Genomic DNA, 24,998 nt, shown 5'->3' on the forward strand with positions numbered 1-24,998 from the left:
CCAAATTGTGTCAGCTATTCATATATGCTGACATAAACAGGGTGTACCTGAAGGGCTTTGTGTATGAACTTTTTAAATACCCTTAGATAATGACCCCATGTGGTTGCATGATCCTACTACAGAGACAGCAACTTTTTAAATATCGAATATTGAAATAACCCACTGGCTCAAAATATCTGAATTTATTCTCTCACTCTTCTCAGAGAACTATATGATAAGGGCACATTGGCTTAGGAAGGCCACTGGACACAAAAGTAAGCATACAGGTAAACCTTTCAGTCCTGGGGCCCAGGTAACACTTACTCATACAAGCAGTTCCACTGAAATCAGTGGGACTGTTCTATTCAAATGGGACACTGAGTCATGATGCTGTTAGAGAAATCAGCAGGAAGCTTGATAAAAGACCACTGGCAGCAGTATTAAAATGAGTTCCACATTCAAAACTGCCAATTATTTTAATGTCCTCTACAATATTTATATTAATTTTATTCTATGTGATCCAGTTAATGGAATCATCCTAAATATAGTGACAGAAGTTTCACCTAACGTGTATTATTGCAGCACAACAGACATTTATAAATTTTAAACAATGAACACAGAAAAGGAATAACAATAAACCATGCAAATCTAATTTCCTTGGAGAGAAATAAACATCCTGCTATATATTTTCTATTCCCCCAGATGATGCCATGTCAAATCTGTGAAGGGAAGTAATGCTGCCTTCAGACTGCTAGATAAATTGTTAACCCTTTCAACTGAGTGCTTAACTGAAAATTTTGGATCTTGTAAATTATTCCAGCTAGCAAGATTAAGTGGAGTCAGAAGTCTCTATGTGGCAGCACTGTTCCTTTAAAGAGTCCTGTTTCCCTGAAGGCAGGGGTGCACCTCAACTTGTGGTCATCAACAGATTTTACTTGTATGCTCCTACTTTTTTGCAAAGTCCATTAAAGAAAATACTAACATCAATCCCAAAACTAATACTTGGGGGACTCCTTTAGTAATCTCTCTCCAGCCCAGCATTTCCTTTTTCAACACTACCCCTTTTTGAAGAATTATCGATTTTTATTTTCCTTGTACCAGTGAATTAATGTTGATATGAATTAAATGAATGTTTTGGGCTGGGATTAGAAAGGGAAGGTGATTATTTGGTGCACACAAGGAAGGAAGGCATTTGAGATCTTGTCAGGCATTGCATTTAAGAACCACAGGAAGTAGAAAATGGTGGAAGGATGCTAAAGAGAAATGTAGGATAAATACTTGTTGGGAATATAGGATCAGGGAAGGAAATGAAAGCAGAAATATGGGAGAGTGAAGCTGTTCCTCTGAGTATAGAACAAGAAAACTGAATAGGTTATAGAAGGGAACTGGGACTTTAGAAGTCATTTCCAGAAGGCAAGAAGATGGTCAAGTTGCTGTAGTTTCATTTAGGAGGGTGGGCAGTTCATTTTTTTAAACTCATTTTTTTTCTCAGAAAATGTTCAGACACTCTTCCAGCCACCACTAAGCATGGCTGGACTTGTTTTTACTAACTTCTTTTCCTACCATTTCTACTTCAGTGTTTCCACAGTTTTTTTCTACAGAGGATGATGGCAAGCCTTGAAAAATGTTTATTAATCCTAAATGTACTGCTATATCTAACATCCTGAGTTAAAGAGGGTTCTTTCCCCCACACCTCCTTATTCAAATAAAGTGCCAGTCTGTTATCAGCCTACCAAATTGCACTGAGCATCTGAAGTGCATCATGTACATATACATGGAGGTTATATGTTACAAGGAAGAAAGCAAGAAGAAATAATTCATTTAAGTCTAATGTACATGTTGTTTTGTATACACATATTGTAAAGAGTGATTACTTTTGAAAGTAAGTAGTGGGAAAGAAAAGTTAATGAGATCATGATATACTTGACCAAAATGTAATCTCATAATCAAAGAAGTAATATTTCTCTCCCAAGGGCAGTACTTTATATAGCAATTGCTCAAGAAACAGTAACTATTTAGTTTATTACATTTTTTTCTCTCTCTCTTTAAAAAGGATGTAAATCTTTCAGAATGTAAAGATTTGTTGAATAAACACAGACTTCAAATGATGAAATATTATGTATAAAAACATATACGCTTAGTAAGTAGTTATTTTAGAAGTATAAAACACTGTGGGGGTCTAAAAATTAATGAAAGACAGCATGTTTTACCTACTGTGAAACAGCTACACATTTTACTCTTCCTTAATGGTACATTTAAAAAGGACTGTTTAAACTGAAGAAAACAAAAAACATAATGCCATAAATATTGCCATAATGTATGGCAATATTGAGGAATGGACTTAATTTAATGATGATGTTTGAGCTTTAAGCTGAGTTTTATAATGTCATATGGCTTTAAATCTTGAGAGTCTTATCTCTATTTTTTTTTAATTAGATTTTTTTCTATTTAGTTCTGTATGGTATTCCTATATGGTACAATGCATTGCTATGTAGAGGTACCTGACCTAGCTCAGCTTGGAGCCCAGAACCAATATTGCTATGCTAGCATGGTGCTCCATTTTGGCTAATTAGCCATGCTTCTCAGCCCAGAGGGAGCACTGCACTGACACAGCTCTACCCGTTATAGATCCAGCCTGGGCAACCTGAGGTATCTCTACATTGTGCTTCATTGTGTCATATCATCATGGGCTCTCCTATTTTGCATAATCTCATGGGTGCAGAATTCACACATTGCTGCAGAATCTGAGCTTTCATTTAAAAATATGTAACTAGCTTTCTGTATACACATGGATATACACATATATCTTTTGTCTCTTATTGTTGCAAAGAATGTATTGACATGAATGTACAATTAAAGCGCTCCGTGCATCGGGGAGGAGAACACACCATCAAATTCAAGGGGTGCTGTGCAGATCTGACAGCAGAATTTCACTGTCATGTAACTGCCACAAATTGTTAGAGAGAAGGTTCAGGCTGGACATCAGGAGACATTACTTTATGGTTAGGGCTGCCAGGCTCTGGAATGGGCTCCCAAGTGAGGTGGTACTCTCCTACCTTGGGGGTCTTCAAGAGGAGGCTGGACAGATATTTGGCTGGGGTGATATGATCCCAGCAACCGTTCCTGCCCGGGGCAGGGGGTCGGACCTAATGATCTGTTTAGGTCCTTTCTGACCCTAAGTACTATGATACTATGATCATTTTATGGTGCCATCAGTGAACTCACATTTTTTTCTTTATGTTATGGACAGGTATTATAGAAGTGTTATGACTTGGCTACAAGTTCTTAGATAGGAAACAACATCTGCTAGGCTTGGTTTATGAAAGACACTGAATATATTGGGCTAGATTTACTTTCCTAAGTCAGAGTAGTGGGGGTATAAGACTAAAACAGACATTTTGGGACTTCTGCAGGAAACCTGTACCAAAGGGAGATTAGTTTGCCCATGTCTGAGTGCCTCACCAAGAAGTTCTCCCAATGGAGGGCATCCTTAAGCTGTTATATTTGGTAGGACTTCCAACTATTAAATTCCACTGGAATATTTTTGTCAGCAAAAGCTCCTGAGTAAAGGTACCACCGTCTCCCATCATGTAAGCATCATACATGGAATGTTTTTTGTACATCTTCACAGTGGTCCTGTGTAGAAGCTGTTATTTTATGCTTTAAGGCAACATAAACACACAAACCTAGTTTTCCAGAAAACCAGAGTAGTTGTAAAGCTACCCCTACTGATACACTCGTGTTCCTATAATAGAAGATATATGCAATACTGCATATTTTTCTGCCTAACTTTCAACCTGATTATACAAACTTTTGAAAAAAACATCTCTAGGGATTTATTACATCTGCCAATTGACTGTAACAGTTGTTATTTTTTTAAACAATATTTTATTATTAGAAACTAACAGTATCTTGAAAGAAGAATTTTGAAGGATGTTCAGCTCAGTTTAACTACAGTTTCTGCTTCAGGCACAATTTTTCCAAGCTTTTATATTTCAGGTTAAGTCATGGAGTATTTTCACATTGAAATTGAGACTATATACAAACATTTGCTGAAAGCACTGTCAGATCAGCATTGAAAGATTTTAAATCAGGCGATGTCTATGAATGGATGCCTGAATAGGCCTTTTGTAATCCTGTCATTTCTCAGGCACACAATCTTTGTAGCAAGCAAAATACATTAACCATTTCTGTTTTGACTTTATAATTTATAACGTTGTTCCAAAAATGGGTGCTAAATTTAGATATATAATTCTTCTTTCAGGGCCCCAATAATGCAAACACTTATACAGGTGATTAATTTTAAGTACAAATCTTTTGCTTATAATTAAGCATATTCTGAAATATTTGCCAGATCAGGGTCTACAGAGCCTGATTTTTCAAATCTGCTTCATACCAGTTCTCTCTGAATTCTACATTTAAGATACAACATATGTAACAAGTACTTAACTTGAACATGTTGAATAATCCTGCTTTCTGCAGTGGGACTGTTCACATGCTTAAATATATTGCTGGATCAGAGCTTTAGTAGGATAGGGGATCTATCTGCAAAGCTCAGATTCTACAAAAAATTATGCCCATGCTTAATTTTACATGCTTGAGTAGGCTCACTGCCAGGTAAACACATGTGCAAACCTTTGCAGAATCAGGGATTTCATGTGTAGCATAAATGAATTCTGATTACTCAGGCAGGAAAAAAAAAATCAGGCATTCATGTATTTTGCCATCTACAACCTTTACATTTACTGCTTCCAACCTAAAAAATAAAAGCAGGCAAACAAACCCCACCCTCCCCTCCAGTAAAGAAATCATTTTAATGCATTTATTCTTTTAAAAAATCATCATAAGAAAAATCATTAAAGCATCATAAATGATTGTTTTAATGGCTATATTTCAATACAAAAGAAAAGAATATTGACTTATATTATACTCTCAAAGGCAAAAATACATTTTACAGTGCATATTGAAATCATATTCAGCCTAGAAAAGTATCTTCTGTTGGATTTAAGGAACTTACAAAATTACTTTTATATTGTTGTTGCATGTTACAAGGTATAATTTTTTAACTCATTGTTTTTTAATAAGCATCTCAATGACAACTCCTGGGCTGCGTTTGAACTGTGTTGAGCAACTCAAGAAAGTAGGCAACTGTTAGGGTGAATACAAAGGTAAAGTGTTTCCTGAGGACATGCAAGGTGGGACTTCCAGATGTCCTTCAGACTGAATTTCTACATCTGGGTATAAAGATGTCCTGGCCATGTCCTTTTTCCTCAGACACATTCTCTGTCCTAGAGACACTTACAATAATCCACTGTAACAGGCCTATGACCTTGTAGGATTATTCTATGAATTTTTATTCACACCCTGAATTGGTTTCAGGCTACTTTGCATCACCAGAATGACACTAATAATATATGAATGGCAGAATGGCCCAAACTTTGCAAGCTCAAGAAACTAAAATTCTGGGGTGAAAAATTTGGACAATGGATGTGTACCTAGATAGACTAGAATAATGTATCCTTATTTAGAAATAACCACCTTTGCATGGGGGTCTTAAGTCAGTTTCAGTATAATAAAACATTATGGTTTAACAGCTTGTTTTGAATATAAACATTATTTTTTCAGTTTCTCACCAAAAACAGACAAAACCCATAGTTAGATGTCATCAAAGAGATCCTCTGGCTCAGCACTATTTTTTGGTATTTCCAAAGATGACGTCTTGGTTGAGTGCTTGTCTCTTGCCTCTGGTGGATCAGGATTAGGTCTAGAAGTTAAAGTAATGATACTTATAAAAACAAATGTAGACGCACAATTAAGAAATCAGGCACAAACACAGAAAAGTTAATCCTTTAATTGTCTATTCAGAGATCTTTTGTTAAGGTTCAACATAGGATCAACATATACATGTACAACATTGCTGAGATGTCAATGTGTCCCTCAGGTTGCTAGGTAAGACTTTGTGGAGATTTGGAGTGAGGTGCTAGCCACATGTTGATGCCACCCAGCCATGGGTGAATCTAGGATTTACTGAAGATGGGTGTTGTATACTGTTCCTTAACAATGGGGACATGGGGCTGAGGTATGGCCCCTGGGCCAGCAGGGGATACTGAGGAGCTGGCTGACCTGGGGGTGCAGGGTTGGGAAGAATGACTTCTGCCCTGCTCTAACTGGGGGGATTTGGGGAACAACTGAGTGAGCAGCTGTGCTTGGCTGGGAACAGTGGTGGCGATGCACAGTTTACTCCTTCCAGCCTCCGCTCCTTGCCTGTTGCCTCCTTCCCTCTCCAATGTTCCCCACTAATTGGAAGTGGGGGTTGGAAGGGGAGACATATGTGCTGCTGCTGTCCTTGGCCAAGCCTGGCTCTCTGTTCATCAATGTGGGGCACAAGTGGTTCAAGAAAGGCTCTGGGACTCTCTCCCAAGACTGCATCAGCTGGGGACAGGAGTGGCACTGTGCAGGTTACTCCTTCCAGCACCTGCTCCTGACCAGCAGGGGAAAACTGCAGGGGACAGGCAGGGAACATGTATTGGAAGGAGGAACCTACGTGCCGCACAGGTGGAAGGTGGGTAGGACTGCAGTGACACACCCCTCTGTATCTTCCCCTATACCCAGTTCTACCTCTTCTCATCTGACCCAGGTTCTGCAGTCAGTCCTTTCCCAGCACCTGGATGCAACTGGGGACTGGATTCAGGTGAACTAAGTAAAACTGAATCCAGACAAGACAGAGGTGATGGTAGGTAGATCACTTAACCTGAGGTGGAAACTAGGACATATATCTTTGATGGGGTTCAGCCTCCCCTTGTCCCTTATATTTGCAAACCTGGATCCTGCTGCACCTGGATCTTTGTGTGGCAGTGGTGGCTAGGGGCACCAACTGGTGAGAAAGCTGCAATGTTCTCTTTCAGATCTGACCACCACTATCCTTTGCAACCTCAAGGCTGCCCTCCTGCAGTGCACTTTACATAAGGCTGTCTTTGAAGACCATTCAGAAGCTGCAGCTGGTGCAGAATGCAGTGGCCTACCTTCTGCAGCAGAATGGCTCCCCTGAAGTGTATAATGCTGGCTGGAGTCCATACTGGCTCCCAATAGCTTTCCAGGTGATTTTCAAAGCGCTGATTTTGACCTATAAGGTCCTCAATGATCTGGGCCTTGCATATCTAAGGAGCTACCTTTTCCATTATGCCCCATCATGATCCCTAAGGTCAGTAAAGAGCAACTCCTGCAAGTACCATCAATGTGCCAAATCTGCTAGGTGAAAACGCATGGAAGGTCATTCTCAGAAGTTGCTCCTTTGCTCTGGAACTCCCTCTGTCTTGAGGCCTGCTAGAAACTGAACCTGGACATCTTTCAGAAGTGCTGCAAGGTTTTCCAATTTGGGTAGGCATTTAGCAAACAAAACTAGGCTGGGACAATGTTAATAGGGTCTTTGTTTTATGTTGATATTCTAGGTGCCTTTTCAGTAGTTTCTCTCTCTTGTTTGTTCTCCTGTTTTATAAGTTGCTCTGTTCTCTTATTGTAAGCTGCTCTGAGCCTTTGTTAGGAGAGGTGACATGCACATTGAATAAAAATAAATAAATAAATAAATAAATAAAGCAAGCAAGCAAGCAAATACCACCACATTAACCTCCAGTTGCTTTAACGCCCCTTATTCTTAGGACACTGAACATGACAATTTCACTTAGAATGTGGACAGGAAGAATGAGGTAAAGTCAAAGAAGTAAAGAAATATAAAAAGCAGCTATTTATGTCACTATTGACATACATCACAATTTGGCAGTATTTAGGTCACTCCCAGGACTGTTTTTTTCTTCCACAAAGACTGTTGCTGAATTTATTTCCTCTTTAATTGCCCTGATGCATGAATGCCACATGCCCCTAGAGGCTGGGGGGGCATGGTGAGCTCCTGCAGGCAGCAGCAGTGCTGTCGGTGGCAGGAGCATGGCGGTGGCAAGCAGAGCTCCTCCAGGTGGCCGCGGCACTGTCGGCAGCGTGTGGGAGGGGTGCTGAGCGCTGGCCACCAGTCGGCAACCACCCACAGATGCCACCAGCAGTACTGGCAGCGGCCAGTGGTGATTGCAGACCACACACAGATGCCACCGGGGTGGGGGAGAGATGGCGAGCAGTGACTGCCTGCAGGCGCCACTGGCAGTGCTGACAGGGCCTTTTTGCAGGGGGTGCACCGCCATGATCAGGGGGTGCACGTGCACCCCCTACGTGTTGCCAATGCCCTGATGTTTAGCTTATACCTGTTGTCTAATAGTTTTTAGGAACAAATTTCAAGTCCCTGACCTCCTGCTCTGTCAGTTCAATGCTAGAATTTTTACAGTTGTGAATTGCATCAGTGATCCAGGGATATATATGTTCATGTGCAGTTTTGTTAATTCAGAAGGGGTGGACACGTAGTGAGGCCTGGCTGAAAATTTGCAGCCAGATTCTGATACTATTACATCAGGCTACCGTACTATTCTATTTCATTCTGTTCTATGTGGTTTCTTATATAGCTAATCATATGATCTGAGAGCTTTCCTGTATTGCATTGAACAGCCTGTCACATCTGATTTATTTTTTCTCTTATCTTGTTCCCAAAGGCAACACTGGGCCAGTCTACATGTGCAAGTAATGCTATAAAGGCTTACTGCGCAGTAAAATAATGCACAGTAAACCTTTTCTGGGAGTGTGATAGCCCAGGGATTTACTTGGAGGACCTCAAGAGGAGTCCTGATATGTATGGGGCCAGATGACAGCTGCTGCTGCAGATCTCGCCTGCCTTGTACACATGGGGACAAGCCCTATGCCCAGCGGGGCTTCACTGTGCAGCCGGGGGCTGGCTGGGAGCTGTCTCCACCTCTGGGGTAGCTCCCAGCCAGCTCTGGGCTGCACAAGGACTTCCCTGTGCAGCCCAGGGCTGGCCAAGAACTGTCCCACTTCTACATGGAGATTTCCCAGAATGGGAACAGTTCCCAGCCAGCCCTGGGCTGCAGGGGAAAGCAGGGAAGCACCCAAGTCCCAGTGCTGCTCACTTCCCAGGTCCTGTGGGGAGCCAGGAGCTGAACAGCTCAGTGCTGCTCAGCTCTCAGCTCTTGGGGGGAGTAAGGAGCTGAGTAGTGCCAGAACTGAGGGAGTTCCCCATCCCCTGTGGCCCCCTAGTATTGGGGCTGGCCAGGAGCAAATTTGCTCCTGGCCAGCATCTACACATGCATCTATTACCCTGTATTTATGGGTAGTGACTAACTGCACAGTAGACTAATTTACTGCACAGGAAATGTGTGCACATGTAAATAGTGACAGCTTACCACACAGTAGATTAGTCTACTGGACAGTAAAGCATCTTGTGTAGACATACCCACTGTGTGGCAGTGGAGTGTTTAGCTTTGGTAGGGTCACGTTTTTAAATCTGCACACTGCTTTGAATATACATTAAGAGTAGGGATATCTAAATGTTGAGCAGTCAGGGAACACACTACATAGATTGTACAACCTGCTCTTCATGATGTGGACATCAGCTCCCTCTCCCCCCCACACACACCCTCTCTTCCCATTGCCATGCAAGCAGAAGGCTTACAGGGCTCCCTCATGCTGTGCTACCCTGCTCCAGAGCCTGGGGCTACTGCAGAATCAGAAGCAATGGGACGAAGCAGAAGCCCATGGGCTACATTTTAATCCCTTGTGGGTTGGATGTGGCCCATGGGCTGTCAACTGGGCAGGCCCATGTTAGAGAATGGAAAGCTGAAGAAGTGTGCCTTGTACTTGGAATGGCTGATGCTGAGGTTCATGAAAGTCCCAGCCTTTACTTCTGTCTCAGAGTGGTCTCCAAGCAAGCTCCATTTTTTTCAGATTTATGATAGGAAGTTCCACTGTGTCTGGTGGAGCAAAACTGTTGGTGCTGGTCCTTAAGCTCAATATGGAGCTTCAGACAATATTTTAGATATTCTGAGTCCAGGTTACTAAATGCCTTGATGATAAGGGCGAAAACCATGAACCAGATGTAATATTACATAGGAAACCAGTGTAAAAAGTGGAGGTCTGAGGTGCCTGTGGTAGCCTGTATTGCTAAGAAGACATGCTGTAGCATTCTGCACTGGTTGGAGTTTCCTAAAGGCTGGTGGCTTCATGCCCAAGTATATTTCATTGCTGTAATCCAGACAGGAGGTGAAAAATTCATGTTTTTCTGAAGCCAGGTCATTACCTACCAGGATAGGAAGATCCAGCCAGACATAATGGAAAAATGTTACTCAGATATTGCCATGAAAGGTCCAGTATAAGTGAGCATCCAACAGCACTCAAACTACAGACTAACTAGAACAGTTAAAGGCGTAACTTAGAAGTTTTGTGCTCTGGATGGTGCCCAGGGTAGTGCTGGTAGTTAAGCCAGTGGTGACAGCAGCTGCCATTCTGGCACACCATCTAAATAAGTTCCTGGGGCTTGTGCCCCACTTGCTCTAGTTATATTACTGCCAATGGCAGAATTTTTGCCTGTGGGAAATGGAGATATTTCAAAATTTGGTTTTGTTTGGACTCCCACTATTTTAAAAAAATCTCCTGGTCTTCTAGCTCTGCTGCAGGAAACCTGGAAGCCCTGAGAGCTCCAGCTCAAGTCAGGAGTCTGATAGATACCAACCTGTGGAACTATGAGCCGAGTTTCATTTTGAGGTGGGGATCCCTGGATCTGAGGCTCCTCCCTGTCTGCAGCCTGAAAATTCAGGAAGCTCTAGAATGGTGAGGTTGCCCCAGAGCTATGGATCCTCAGCTTCCCAGCATCCCACAAGAAAATCAGGAAGAGCCAGTAATTCAAAGAAGTTTGCTTAAACCAGCAGTTAACTAGTTTGCAATTTTCAACTAAATTCTTTCACTGGAAAATTTCCAACCAGCTCGATCTGCAAAATGTTTATCTGGTCTTGTCCAAGCATTTGGCTATCTTGATGGTAGAGGTAAAATCAGATGTAGAACATGGGCTGAACCTACAGCCCACAGGCCAGATCTGGCCCACAGAACCTTTGGATTAGGCACATAGATATGAGGTTTCAATTGCATTCAGTGGTGAAGGACATCTTCTGTGGGTGCTTTCCCTATCCTGCCACAGAGATGCATGTGTGATGCGGGAACCCTCCCCATGCTGCTGTATGAAGTAGTGCCAGTTGCAGGAAGTTTTCCCATGCCAATTGGGAAGATGAACAGTGGCAACAGCAGCATCCAAATGCTTGCCCAGACACCTGCCTCCAACCCCGAGTGAGTCATTCTGGCTTACAGCTGAATAAGGTTGCCTACCCATGATGTAGGGAAAACTAGGTAGAGAGAGCTGTGTGTCAAAAGAAGTCTGTGTTATGCTGGGTCATGGGTGGCAAGGTCTGGGGGGGTGGGTCACCCAGGGTCAGAAGAAGCAACCAAGATCTAAGGGGAGTGTGCAGATTCTGTGCAGGGAAGCCAGAAGATCTGTCTGTGGTACAGAGTCAGAGGGTGAGGCAGAGCAAGGAGTTAGAAGGTCAGCTAGGTCAGGGATCCAGGAGATCAAACCAAAGCTGAGTCAGGTCAAACTCAGGGTCCATGGGCAAGTCAGATCAGGTTGTCAGAACATCTGTCAGAGAGCCAGTAGATGCATAAGCCAAAGAAGAGTCAGTCTGAGTACAAGATCAAGTCTTGTTACCCAGACACTTCCCATTCCAGGTCAGGGGTTTTTATAGAAAAGGGTAAAGGGGCAGCTGATCCTGGTCAGCCACTCTGGTTGCAGGGAGTGTGCGGGTGGCTAGGCCCAGATATTGGATTATGACCACCTATTCTACCCCAATGTTCAGCTGAGGAGGTAGCAGATTAGGATGCGCAGCTGCATCAGGTAGGCCAAGGCCCTAGGCAAGGCCATGGCTGGACAGCCTGGGACTAATGTGTTGTCAAAATCTAACCAGAATTCCTGGCAGGCAAGATTAAGCAGTCAACACTATTCTGAGCAGTACAAGCAGTCTTCTAACATCCTAAGGGTTGAGACTAGTAGTCAGCCATGTTAGTCCACTGATAACATCTGATGGAAGCAGGTTGCAGCCTATGAAAACTCATGCCTCTCTGAATTAATTAGCTGATAAGGTGCCATTCTGTCCTACTTTCAGCTTAAAGATTATGTAATATCTACATTTTTTCTTCCCCTTGAAAATGCACTATCCTTATAGCATTGAGCTGAAGGACAGAACTACACTGCAGAGTGGTGAAACAGAGATACACATCCTAAGTCTAAAGAAGCTTCTGAGCAGAGAAATCTGGAAGGAACTCCATGCTACCACAGTTAGATTGCGCCTAGTACCTAAGAAAGTTCATGGAGAAATCTCTTAGGTATCACTACACTGTACCTCATTATGCAGTGTAAGCGATCCCTAAAGGACTACTTTTTTTGCATATACTGGCTCTGAATCACTACTTATCAACAAGCCACATTTATTTTAAAAGATTTAATTTAGAAAGTACAAGACTCCAATTAGGTTTTTAGTGTTGATAACCTCAACATTGATCTTGATATGTAAATTAAAATCAGGTTTATATACCCATTGCAGATTAAAAATAGTGGCTGAGATGAACAGGTAGGTTACTTATAAGCTTTAACTCTATAAGCAAGGTTGTATAAAGGCCTCATTTTTTTTAACACCATGGTTCACTTAATCTGCTGAAATCATAGTGCCAGCAACAAGCAATTAGGTTTATAAACTGAATGCATTCAATTTATAAGAAATCCCACGTGCAACTTCATTTTGGCTTTAAAACTGTAAGATTCATATCTGCAGTTACATTATTTATTAAGTGCCAGTGGTTTCCCTCTGTTGTGAAAGTATTTCTAATTTTTGATTCTTGCTGAAGTTGTTCAACAATATTCTAATGAATAAATGAATTAATTTATTTAAATTGCAGTGAGTTCTAGTGCCATCTCTTGCCAGAAAGCCTGTAAGGAAGGCATTCTTCTTGAGAGTTTATTCTTTTCTTGGATCACTTTTTGAAAACTTGTCTTTTAGTAAACTTTAAGTTTCATTAACACATCTGGAAAGCTGCTGACTCTAAGACAGAGTTTCATATTCCCTAAAATTTGGTTTCAGCTCTTTAAATTTGAACAAGAGGTGAGATTCACAGCTGGTGTAAATCACTGTAGTTCCACTGATGTCAATGGAGCTCTGCTGACTTACACCAGCTCAGGTTCTTGGCCAGAATTTGGGAGAAAGCCATTACAGCACCAAATTGCTTTTCAAGGCTGAAGATGAGTCATAAGAAACAGGAGACAGAGATGTGCCATAGTACTGGACACTCTGACACAGCACAACACAGCAGGCTGATATTATGGTAATGCACACAGTGGAGAAAAGAGCATCACTTTTCTACAATGGAATGGACTGGCCGATACCATTTATTTCAGGTGACCTAACTATTCCTATATGCACACATAACTCCTCCCAAGAAATTTCCACATGGAGTTGCAGCTGGAATACTCAGCCAGTTTCATTTTGTAATACCTCAGAAGGAGGTAGAGAGAGAGAAAATCATTTCTTATGCAAATGCTGCAACTGCCATGATTAAAAAAGGGCTTTCTGGTAGCAAAGGATTAAACCTTTACATGTGTTCTGAAATACGAGGCCAAAAGCTACTAATTAGCACAATCAGTGATCTTAATATATCACTTGCACATGTCTGAAACATAAAGAACATTGTACTTAACCTGCTGGGATAGATACACCAGCATAGTTATACTGACTTTCATTGATGGTTTTAATCTCAAGAAAAAATAAATACTGTAGGAATTTTGTATTTTTAAATGCTTCCTAGGAAGCGTAGTTAATTCTGGACATGTCCTGGAACTGTATGTTCTGAACTTTTCTTGAAGTCACTGTATTAAGGTTTGATATGTGAAAGTGTGATTTTGTTACAAATTGAGTGCATCTACGTATGTGCTTTACTGTGGAGTTTATTAACTCCACAGTAACACCTCACTATCTACACGTGCCCCTGTTTCAGAGCATAGTAAATTAATTATCTTCACCATAGGATAGTACTGACCAGGACAAGTGCTAGTCTCTGGCAGACAGTTCACATGTAGACAGCGACTGGGGCTGGCTGGGGCATGAGGGTGTTATGATGCAAGGGCTGCCTGCCCGCTAGACCCCCACACTGTAGCACCCTTGTGCTCCAGCCAGCCCTTCTGCCACCCAGCACCATCACCTGGAGCCAAGGGCTGACACCCCCTGCCAACCCTGGGTTGCTCCACCCCAGCTCAATATGCTGTGGTCCTGGTTGCATGTGTAAATGTTGCACCCAGGAGAAATAAAAACTGGTGTAAACTGCACCGGAGTTTATTGCTCTGCACTAATTGCACATGCAGATACACCCACTGAAATACTGCTTAGCTCTAGCCTTGCCTTGCAAGGTGTGAGGTTGCCTCTCAGATTAGAAATGAAAGTTTCAGTTTTAAAACTTTCTTCCTCTTAATTTTTTTATATATCTGAAAGTTCATAGCAGTCTAACATAATATGTTATTGTCTCATTGATCAGGAAAATAATATTATATTAATGGCATAAGAAACTGATAATGTTAGAGAAAAATCTGATATTTTCTCTTCAGTATCATAAATATAGGTGGCAGCAGTAGTTCAAACAGAAAATGAGAATTCACTTCACTAGTAGCTAGAATATCTCAACCAGTTACGTGCAATTATCAGAACAAAACGTAGGAGTAAAATTTGCACTAGGGATGTGATACACTCAGTAAAAACAATTCTTTGATTATCAGCAATCTGATGTCTTATTGGTATCTCCAGTGGCTGTAGATGGTCCCGTTTAAAAAGATTGCTCAGCGGCAATAATTTCTAAGAAAAGATTAGAAAAAGGGGTTAGACCAGTGGTTCTCAACTTCTTTGAACTCAAGGTACCTCTGTGAAAATGCCAGCTCTTAGTTTTCACTTGTTTTTTGACTATGAAAAAAATAATAGGGCAATTTGTTGGTTGCAAAGAACTCTGACAGACCACAACAGATCAGAACGTTGTGTCTCTGACACTTTGGATTCTCACTTAAAATCTCTGGGTTTATTTTGTAAATCACATAGTTGTTTACACACCTGACAGTGCTAAAGTTGTACACCATGGCACCCTTAAAAGGATTTGATGACACCCTGATTGAGGATCACAGGTTTAGAATGAAGCCTGAGTGAAAGCTTGCCAGTGCTTGTGGCTATGCATAAGATCTTTAGCCCACCATGACAGACTTCCTCCTTGCTATAAGATCTTAAAGAGAAAGGAGGCATCATATTGCCTGCCTAAGTCAACCTGCCAAAAAAAAGCAACATGTAACATATAAAGAAAAAAAGATAGGGTAATAAAGGAGGGGGGAAGCCTCTTATGTAAACAGATAGACTAAGAGAGTTTCACAGAAAATGTGAATGCAACGGACGCCACACGTAAGTAAAATATGATCAACTCTCTTCAACTGGTTCTAAAGAGTGTAAGGTGTCAGCCAGTCTTTAATATGTATTAAACATAGGCTTTTTTCATGTATATATGAAAAATCTACATTCTCAAGAACTGACTTTATATTTTGGCAGTAGTGAGGGTGTCAGCACACTTTCAGGCAGGCAGTTTCCAGATTGTGTCTGTTCTGGCACTTATTCCTGGAAGCAAAGTGAAAATGAAGCTATAAATTTCTGATTGACCTTATAAAATAAAAACTGCAATCCTGGAATCATGAAGTACTTACTGGTTGAAATCATCAGTGGCAGAAATTACAATCGATGAGCTCTGCCTTGAACATATGTTAGTAAAGAAACTGAAAAGTATTTTACTGAATACAGTAGTCTTGGATGTAATTTCACCAGTTCAGGAAAAGGTTGAATAGTCAAAGTGGGAAAAAGCCCCTTTGTGGAATGGTGTAATATTATTAACATTAATTAAATCAAATTACATTTAAGTTGTAAATAAGAAGTTCGAAGAGAAACAACTGACATAAGGAACTTTTACGATGCAAAAGAAGCAAAAGTACCTTTGGAGTGCACAAAACATGTTAGGATGTTTTTACTATATACTGACTCAGTGGGAGCTAACCTTTTTGGCAGGCATGTTACAAATTAGCTCTGCACCCTCCCCAAGTGCCACTCTGATCCTCTTCTCGTGCCCAACTTGCTACCTGAGCCACTTGCCGTGTGCCACTGCTGCTATGCAGCATGTGGCATGTTGGCAACTCCTGTATTAAACCAATGCAACTTTAAAATGACAAATGAAATGCTTGACAACCTTTCCTTATATTTATACCTAGGGACCTACTGAATTTGGGGCAGCTGCGCCCTCCTCCTCCCCATTTCACAGGCAGCATGTGGGGCCCAGCAGTCATTTTGCAGGTGGAGCATGGCACCCCCCTCCATGATTGGCCGAGGGGCCCCAATGGCCCCACCCCTCACCACTCCCCATATGGCCCCCATCTCCTTGCCACTGATTGGCTGTGAGAGCTGCCCGTCATGCAGCCATCCCTTACCACCAACTGGAGAGGGGTGGGGCCACATGACAGGCAGCCATTGAAGCCAATCAGCAGCAAGGGGCAGGGGCAGTAGCCATCTTGGCGTGGGTCTGGATGGATCATTTTATTTATGGAACACTGCATGTCAGGGTTTTCAAATGAAGTCCTCTCCAAGGTTCTGGTGCATGAGAAATTTTACGGAGAAAAAAGGTCTAGGTTTCCAAAACTCCCCATGAACAAGAAATCTTCCTTTTTAGCCAGCTGTACTGTATCACAGCCATTGCTGTAGCACAGGGGTGGGCAAAATGTGGCCCGGGGCCCAGATGCGGCCTGCCAGGCCATTCTATCTGGTCCATGGGGCCCCTAAAAAATTTACAAAATGAATACTTATCTGCCCCTGGCTGCCTGTCATGTGGCCCTCAATGGCTTGCCAAAACTGAGTAAGTGGCCCTCTGCCCAAAATAACTGCCTGCCCCTGCTGTAGCATAAATCATAGTGAAGACAAACTAAATCCATTTTAAGTTGCAGGTGTGTGAGTACAATGGAATCAGCCATTTTAAAGCCAACTGCAGTGATAGGCAGAGCTGAGTTCAGACTATGCCCAGCTTTAACACACAGGTCGGTATAAGTGGGTGATGACAGATACAGTGTCATGAAATGGGTCAACCCCCCCCCCTCCTCCCAAAAAAACAAAAAACCGCCCCCCAAAAACTTTTCCCACCCTTATGAATTATCTGACTCCTTCCTGGTATACGCCTTGATGGTGGTAGATTTTCACATCATCCCATACCTGCTATATAAAGCTCAATTTGTCCTAGTTAAGGTCAGACAGATAATTCTAAGCCTGTTCAATTACACTTTTAATGAAAAATATTTTCAATGCAGTAACCACAAATCTAAGGTGCAGGCATGGAATCAATGTCCCTTAATAAACCTCAACCTTTGGCTGAAGGCCAAACTGCACCTGCATTCATCATAACCACTATGGAGCATGATAAATCTGGAATTTTCCCAATAAATAAAAAACTTAAGACATTCATTTAGAAAACAGTACAACTGCAAAACATAAGCAGAAGTCCCTACAAATGCTACAATTTGTTCCATGAAATGGTGAATGATTTATGCAGGGGTTATTTTTAAAGTAAACACATAGAATGAAAGTTCCATAACTATCCTGGAATCCTAGGGGTGGAGAGTGACTTGGGAGACACTCAAATATGATGGAAGTAGATTTACTGGTTGCTACAACAGCTAACTTGAAGACAAATCTATTGCAGTAACTGGGAGTTCCTATACCTCATAAATACTGATTTAGATTGCTTCACATTAATAATGATCTATAAAATTATTTAGTCTTATAACATCAGATAAGTACTCGAGACTCTAAGAATGCTATACACAAACTTTATTAATTTTGCTCAGACAACAATTCATTTAAATGAAGAACAAAGCTAGTCCTTTTAAAGCACTTGAACTTGCCTGACTAGAAAAATTCCAAACTGACTTCAACAGAAGAAAGATCAGGTTTTAACTCAAATGAACTGCAATATAAAAATGCATTAGGGTGGGCAAATTAAATGTAGCGATGGATCTTTTATCTGATTAAACATACTTATGATTGCTTATTAACACAGGTCTTTTAAAAAAATTAAGCAATAGATTTGACCCAAATAAAAAAGCCTAAACCATGTTTGTTTGAGACAAGTGGCACACATTTCTGTGGCTCATTTCCACTTAAAATCCTTCTTACTTAAACAAATTAGATCACGTTTATTTTGAGAAATGTATTCATTGCTAACATCTTCACAGGAAATAATTCAGAATGTGATTTCTGAGTTATAGCTACCAAAATATGCACTGCTTTTACTTTGCTAACCAACTTGCCAAGACCTTTTATACAGGTCACACATTATAAATTAAGCAGCTTAAATGTTTAAGGTCAGTTAACATTTGTAAGGTCATTTTACATGGTTGGTCCTATAGTTGGTTTCTTATCACATTCACATTTATAGTCTAATAGTGATGGCCAAATTCTCTCCTAAGATTCCTCAACGATCTAGAATTTGCTGTTCAGTCTGAGTACACTCAGCTGGGAGGAATTAAAGATAACCTCCTGAAATAACATGAAGCTTCCATACAGATGTTCAAGAATTCAATTTATCCAGGATGTAGGGAGGGGAGAAAGGATTCTGGAATGCCACAACTCCTGGCTTTCTTCAGAACAGAGAGAAAGTTGGGACTGCTGGTCATGTCATGCAGATGTCTGACTCCAGGTTCCCAAAGCAAGCTTTATATTCATCTAGCTCAGTCAAGGCATACACTCAAGAGGAGGACAGAGAAAATGCTTCAAGGATGTCCTCAAGGCCAACTTGAAAAAATGCAACATCAACATCAACTTGTGGGAGACTATCACCCAGGACTGCCCCAAATAAAGGAAAAGTCTGCTGCAAGGATCTCAATACTTTGAAACCTTACGATGACAAAAGGAGATGAAAAAGCAGGAGTGGCAGAAATGGTGTCATGGACTGAATCAAGAACCCAAAGCCACCCACCCTGCACAGAAACTTGTGTCCGAGCCACAGCAGAACCTGTTGATTCTGGACAGGTCTCATCAGCCATCTTTGTACCCACAGATAATATGACCATGGAAGACATTCATCTTTCACAACTGTGAGGGATTGTGAAAGATCAATAGATACAGAAAAAAACATAAAATATAGTGCTGCAAGGTGAAGGAGGATGCAAGAACTTCATAAATGATGGCTACACTTGTCTTACTACCATGGTGGTTTTGTCTCCTCCACCTTCAAACTCCTACTTTTTTATAACAATGCCTCCTAAGCCTATGGTCAGCTGAGGTTAGAACAGAGGTCAACTCTACCAGATTTTCACCATTTGCGAATGCCCTTCTACCTATCACATCAACTTCAGCTAGATCCTGCCCTCTGATGCAGCCCAGTGAGTACCAAGGGGAGAGAAGTGGGGCTGAAAATCTGGTCCTTAATCTATTAACTCTCTTCCAGTAGTCTTAGTAAAATTCTCAATTTTTCCCCCTTTTGACATTTAGTTCAAACGTGATCTAGCATCTTTCCTTTTGGAAGGATCACATACAGAAATGTCTGTGAGATGGAGGAAGGAAACGCACCCCAAGCAATATTACTTATTTCGTGTACAAAACTACTCATCTCCAGCTCCTAGTATTTTACAGTTGTTATAAGATATACAATTAAATTGATCAAATTAACACAAAAAGTAATTTGTTCACTTCAAAGTGATCCACTTCCCTATCCACTCAAAAACCCAAATAGGTCCTCAGCTCATTCTAGTTTCCTGGGACTGCAATACGGAACACAACTCAAATTAACATAAAAAACTTTAATGGAAAAGATTAACAGACCAAAAAGCCTTGTCATCATTGCTTGTCAGGATGCTACAAAGAGTCTGTAGCATAGGAATTTTAAGAAGGGTTGCATTGCCTCAAGAAACAACAAATCTCAGCTAACAAGGACCATTGCATTAGGTCTTCCTATGCCTTTTTCATGAATTTCACAAATAACAGATTTTCCCTAATCAGCTTCTCTATTTCTTCTTAATACACGGTCCAAACTCAGCCCTTAAATTTCAGAGACTTTTAAATATAGTTTTATATGTGAAAATATCTAATTGTAAAACAGAAGCCTTCATGTTCATATCATATAAGCTAACATAATCCAACTGATTCTGATGGAGCTGTGGCAACTAAAAGATCTGGTGTAGTGAGTGACAGCATGGGAACTGACTCCAAACAGATCTGCCTCCATGATTTTTAAGTATTTTGTAAAAGAAGCTACACAGCAAACTTCAAAACAATTCTTAGAAGAGGCGTAACTTCTGCTTTTGAGGTTAACTGATTTTACAAGATATGAACTGATATGAATTGCCTATTGGTGATAGCAATCAATTCTTTAATTATATTTTTTAGGTGAATATACTGCTCAAAGAAAGCGCTGGGTTCAGATTTATGGGCTACAGCACAAAGAAAATGTACAACACAGACAGAAGTAGCTCACACTTCTTCAGTCACACCACCCATCCCTTGGTCCTGAATTAAGAAGATCTCACTGTGGTTCAATTTTCATGCCCATGCATTGCTTGCCTTTACTAAAATGTGTGGTGAGCGTGATGGAAGATTGTTGCAATGTGGACACATTTATTTTCCATAGGACACAAAATAACCATCGGTAGTTTTGACCACTGTGACCTGAATCTATTCCAGGCAGCGACCTAAAGATGCAGAGATTTAACTTTATCTTGCTTAGTTTGAAATAAGGAGTGCAAATATCAGACAACTTTATCAGGCATACAGGGATTTAAAAAATATCACAAAAAAATTATTGTTCTTCTATTTCCAAAGCCTTCTTGGTTCTGAGTGCTAAGCAAGATTTTATGTTCAGTCCTGGTACCATCAATATAAATCTGAAATGGCTCCATGGAAGTTTATGGGGAATCTTAAAAAGACAATTCAAACCATTAGCACCAAGGAAATACTCAGCCCTTACAAGTTAACTCCTTGATAATTAACAACTGCAGTGCAACGTTACTTATTGCCAAACAGGGACTGACTTTCCTCTTTGCAAGTTTCAGCATGTAAGTTCAAAAGGACATTTTGTCTGTACATTAAAGAAGAAGGCAGCACCACACATCTGTGCAACTGGGACTTTATTAGGAGAATACAGATGTCAGTCAAAGTAGAATAATCATGGTGCACATGTGAACCAGATGCTGCCCATGTAAAATAACCTAGGGTTTTATACAGATGAATCATTGAAAACGTAATTACACATCAGTCTTAGGTTATTAGTAACAGTGCCACTTATTTGAAACTCATCTGGTTTCATCCACCCTTAGTAGCAGTGGGAAACAGGAAGAGTGTAACTGACATTTTTCAAGTACAAGTCCCTTATTTGATGCCTTCACTTTCTTTTCTGGAGGATTAATAGGTAACAATTGCATGTTTATAGGCCAAAATCTCAGCAGTAGTCTCTACCTTCTGTCTTTTATTAGTTAAGATTGTGCCAAGGTTTACATTGTGACTTCCATTTTTCCTGAAATTTATATCTTTAAGGAAAAAAATAAATGTATTTAGGCAAAACATGGCAGATGAAGTTGGAGCCCAGGGACAAAATTTATTCAGAAAAATATTTGAAAATATCCTTTCAGGAATTATAAATTAGTATAATTTAATAGACTTATGTGTCTATGGAATGTAAGGCTTTTTTTTAAAAGAGCAATCACAAAAACATGGCTGTTATTTGAAAAAAAAAAATTGGCACACAGCCTTTTGTACAGTGCAATCACTTTAGATAGCTGAAAAAAGTAGAGAGAGTGGGACTTTAAAAAATACTCAGCATTAATCCTATTAGCAAGGAAAATGTTTGAATTGGGATCCGGGTTAGTGCAATATCTGAGCACTTTACAAAAAAATCCCACCTAGAATTATTAAAGTACTGGAATATTTAACGGTAGTTATTGAATGGCTCATTTCCCGCCTCCTATTCATTTCAGCAGTGGTTGAGGAACTCAAAGAAGTCAGTAATATCACCAGTATGCTGTTCATGTAATTTCTTAATGATAGCTAATAACTAGATGTAGTTTAAAAATGTGATGTGTGTGTATATGTATACATAAACATACATATATAGCTACACACATCATCAGCAATCCCTTGGAATTCAGGATGATTGTCTTCCTTAAGTGCCTTATGTGTGGGTCTAAAGATGGCTCATGAGGCCTATCTGGGATCGAGAGACTCTCTTGCAGCTTGGGCACATACATTTCTAGGGTCAGAAGGGACCTATTAGATCATCGAGTCCAACCCCCTGCTCTGGGCAGGAAAGAGAGCTGGGGTTAAGTAATCCCAGCCAGGTGCTTGTCTAATCTCCTTTTAAATGCCTCCAAGGTAGGGGAAAGCACCACGTCCTTTGGAAGCCGATTCCATATTTTGGCAACTCTCACCATAAAGAATTTTTTCCTGATGTCCAATCTAAATCTTCTCTCCTTCAGTTTATGGCCATTGTTTCTAGGAACCTCGAGGGGCACCCTGGTAAACATAGTATCCCCTATTCCCTGCTGACCCTCCCCCCCCCCCCCCGGATAAACTTGTAGATAGCCACAAGATCACCTCTCAGCCTTCTCTTGCAGAGGCTGAAGAGATTCAGGTCCCTCAATCTGTTTTCATAGGATCTTACCTGCAGGCCCTCAACCATACGAGTAGCCCGCCTCTCAACCTTTTTCAGGTTATCCACATCCCTCTTGACGTGCGGTGCCCAAAACTGGACATAAGGGCACACACCTCCTCCTGGGTCCAGTTGGCACCTGTGGGGCTGCGGACAGGTGGGTGCACGTGGGCGGGGCTAGGGCTAGACATGGGGGAGGTCATGGACATTGTTCCCATGCTGGCTGACTGGGTCCCCGTGTGGCTGACCCTGTGTGGCCAGCCCTGGAGAACTGGTGGCAGCACCCCGGACAGGGGCACCGCCAGGGAGTTGTAGCTGCGCACTCAAGGCACTTCACCATAGTCCTGCAAAGAGAGAGAGTTCGGAGGTAAGCAGCAGGAGGCAGCAGGTGCTGGTCCTGATGGCACAGCTGGCAGGGACAGCAGCCCTGATGGGATCACAGGACTGGGCAAGGAGTGCAGGAAATGGTAGCCCTTTGCAGCACTCCCCTATGGCCAGACAGCACCTCTGGAGCAGGACAGACCCAGCAAATACAGCCTGCGGGATGTCCAGGGGGGCATATGGGGCCTGCTGGGCTCCACCAGCGAGCACGGGCTCCTGCAGTGTGTGCTCCACAGAACAAAATGGCCACAGGTTTTTCTACCCTGCAGGTAGGGGCTGCCAGAGAGCAGCCCAGCTCAGCAGCAGGAGTGGGGGCCAGGCAGGAGCCCTGGGGCTGGGCTCCAGCCGGCCATCTAGTGGCTGTGCAGACCCAGCCGGGAGGCTCCTGTGTAACTGTGCAGTAATGCGTCTACATGTGCATTACTGTGCAGTAACTAATTGGGTGTAAATTTGATACCTGCATCATTCAGGTATCAAATTTACGCCCAAGCTGGCATAAGTCACCATAGTTACTGAGCAATACTGACATGCATGTGTAGACATGCACCCATACTGCACAGTAATTTACATTACTGTGAAGTAAATGTGTATGTGTAGACATGTCCGTTGTTTCTGTTGCTCCCACTTTTCTGTCTGCTGTTGTTGTTGTAAGGTTTCAAAGTACTGACATCCTTGCAGCAGACTTTCTCTACTTGGTGTGGTCCTGTATATGCATGCGTAAGTGTATACACACACACAGAGCACATTTTTAAACTACTCATAATTATTGGCAGTCATTAAAAAATTACATCTACAGCATACTGGTGATATATATAATATATATACCAGTTACTACAGATCTGGATTTAAAAGTTGTCTTTGGGCATGATCCAAACCACGCTGAGATCAATGCGAGTCTTTCCACTGACTTCTTTCAGTATCGAGTCCTGTTTTAGAGAATGTATTTACATAAGATTTTCTAGCAGCTCAGAAGCTTAGCAGTTAACTGTATTTTAATCAATGTGCAAATGCATACTTGCTGTTTCCAATCTTTTGTAAATGTATTGATGGCTAAGTGCTTAAAATACCTCAAAAGTGAGACACAATAAATTAATAAAGGCCATTTTAATAATTTAAAACTACTCTTGAAACAAAAGAAAATAATAAAATAACCCTCAGTGTAGTACTAAGGTTGTCATGTAAACTGGAAACAAGAAATTAAGAAGTCTGATACGGGATACCAAATTTAACTGTGTTATTTTACTGCTAGAATATATTTGCTTGTGTTTTTTACATCAGAACTTTAACACTAATTGCTTGCATACAAATCTATAGTACAGTTAATATAAAATTAATAGAAAGATATTGAGAGTTCAGTATTTAATGCTTTTTAACTTAGGGAAAGAAATTAAGTTTATAGGTCTTTAAAAAGCATCAATCAGATAATTTGATATGGGTATGCTCCCTCCAAATTGAGGTGAAAGGGAAGAATTTATTATAAAACCCCAAGCTGGTTAATCTTGGAGCTCTTTAATAAAGCCATAGGAGCTTTTAAAGTAATTTACAATCCAGATTCACACCACACACTGTAAGGAAAAGAATCAACCCTGCCTTTTTAATACCATATATTCTTAATTGTAATAAGATATTCATGCAACAGCAGGAACAGCTCTTTCTAAATCTGGTGGGAACTGATGAAAGCAATTAAGGAAAGGGCTTGGTACTGTCAAGCTGTCAAGTTTCAAGCTTAAAGTAATTCTTTAGAGTTTACATTTTTTTTTCCTCTGGAAGAAATAAATTACAAGCCATTTTCTAGCTAGAATACATTTCAATGAGACCAAGGCAAATTTCCTTGTGAAATACTGACACACCATATAATACAACAATAAAATTGTACTGTCAGAGCAGTTCTTTAGGAAAGAAGCCATATTGTACTCCAAAGTGAATATCGTTATTGGAAATTGTGTGATCTTGATATATCA

The 24,998-nt window shown here is 41.1% G+C and overlaps 1 protein-coding gene across 3 annotated transcripts in view; it reads right to left on the reverse strand.

The window, feature by feature from the left end:
- Positions 1 to 4,835: 4,835 nt before the first annotated feature.
- XRCC4 (X-ray repair cross complementing 4) overlaps positions 4,836 to 24,998 on the reverse strand; it is a 333,742-nt gene continuing 313,579 nt past the window's right edge. For 2 of the 3 annotated variants that reach the window (XM_059725054.1, XM_059725052.1), the window contains one exon: positions 5,656 to 5,743. In XM_059725054.1, the coding sequence (XP_059581037.1) occupies positions 5,738 to 5,743 (6 nt within the window). In that variant the 3' untranslated portion in view covers positions 5,656 to 5,737. Of the gene's footprint in view, positions 5,744 to 24,998 lie in introns of all 3 variants that reach the window. The other variant, XM_059725055.1, reaches the window with a different exon arrangement.

The sequence above is a fragment of the Alligator mississippiensis genome, chromosome 3, assembly GCF_030867095.1.
Source record: "Alligator mississippiensis isolate rAllMis1 chromosome 3, rAllMis1, whole genome shotgun sequence".
In the NCBI taxonomy this organism is placed as follows: Eukaryota; Metazoa; Chordata; order Crocodylia; family Alligatoridae; genus Alligator; species Alligator mississippiensis.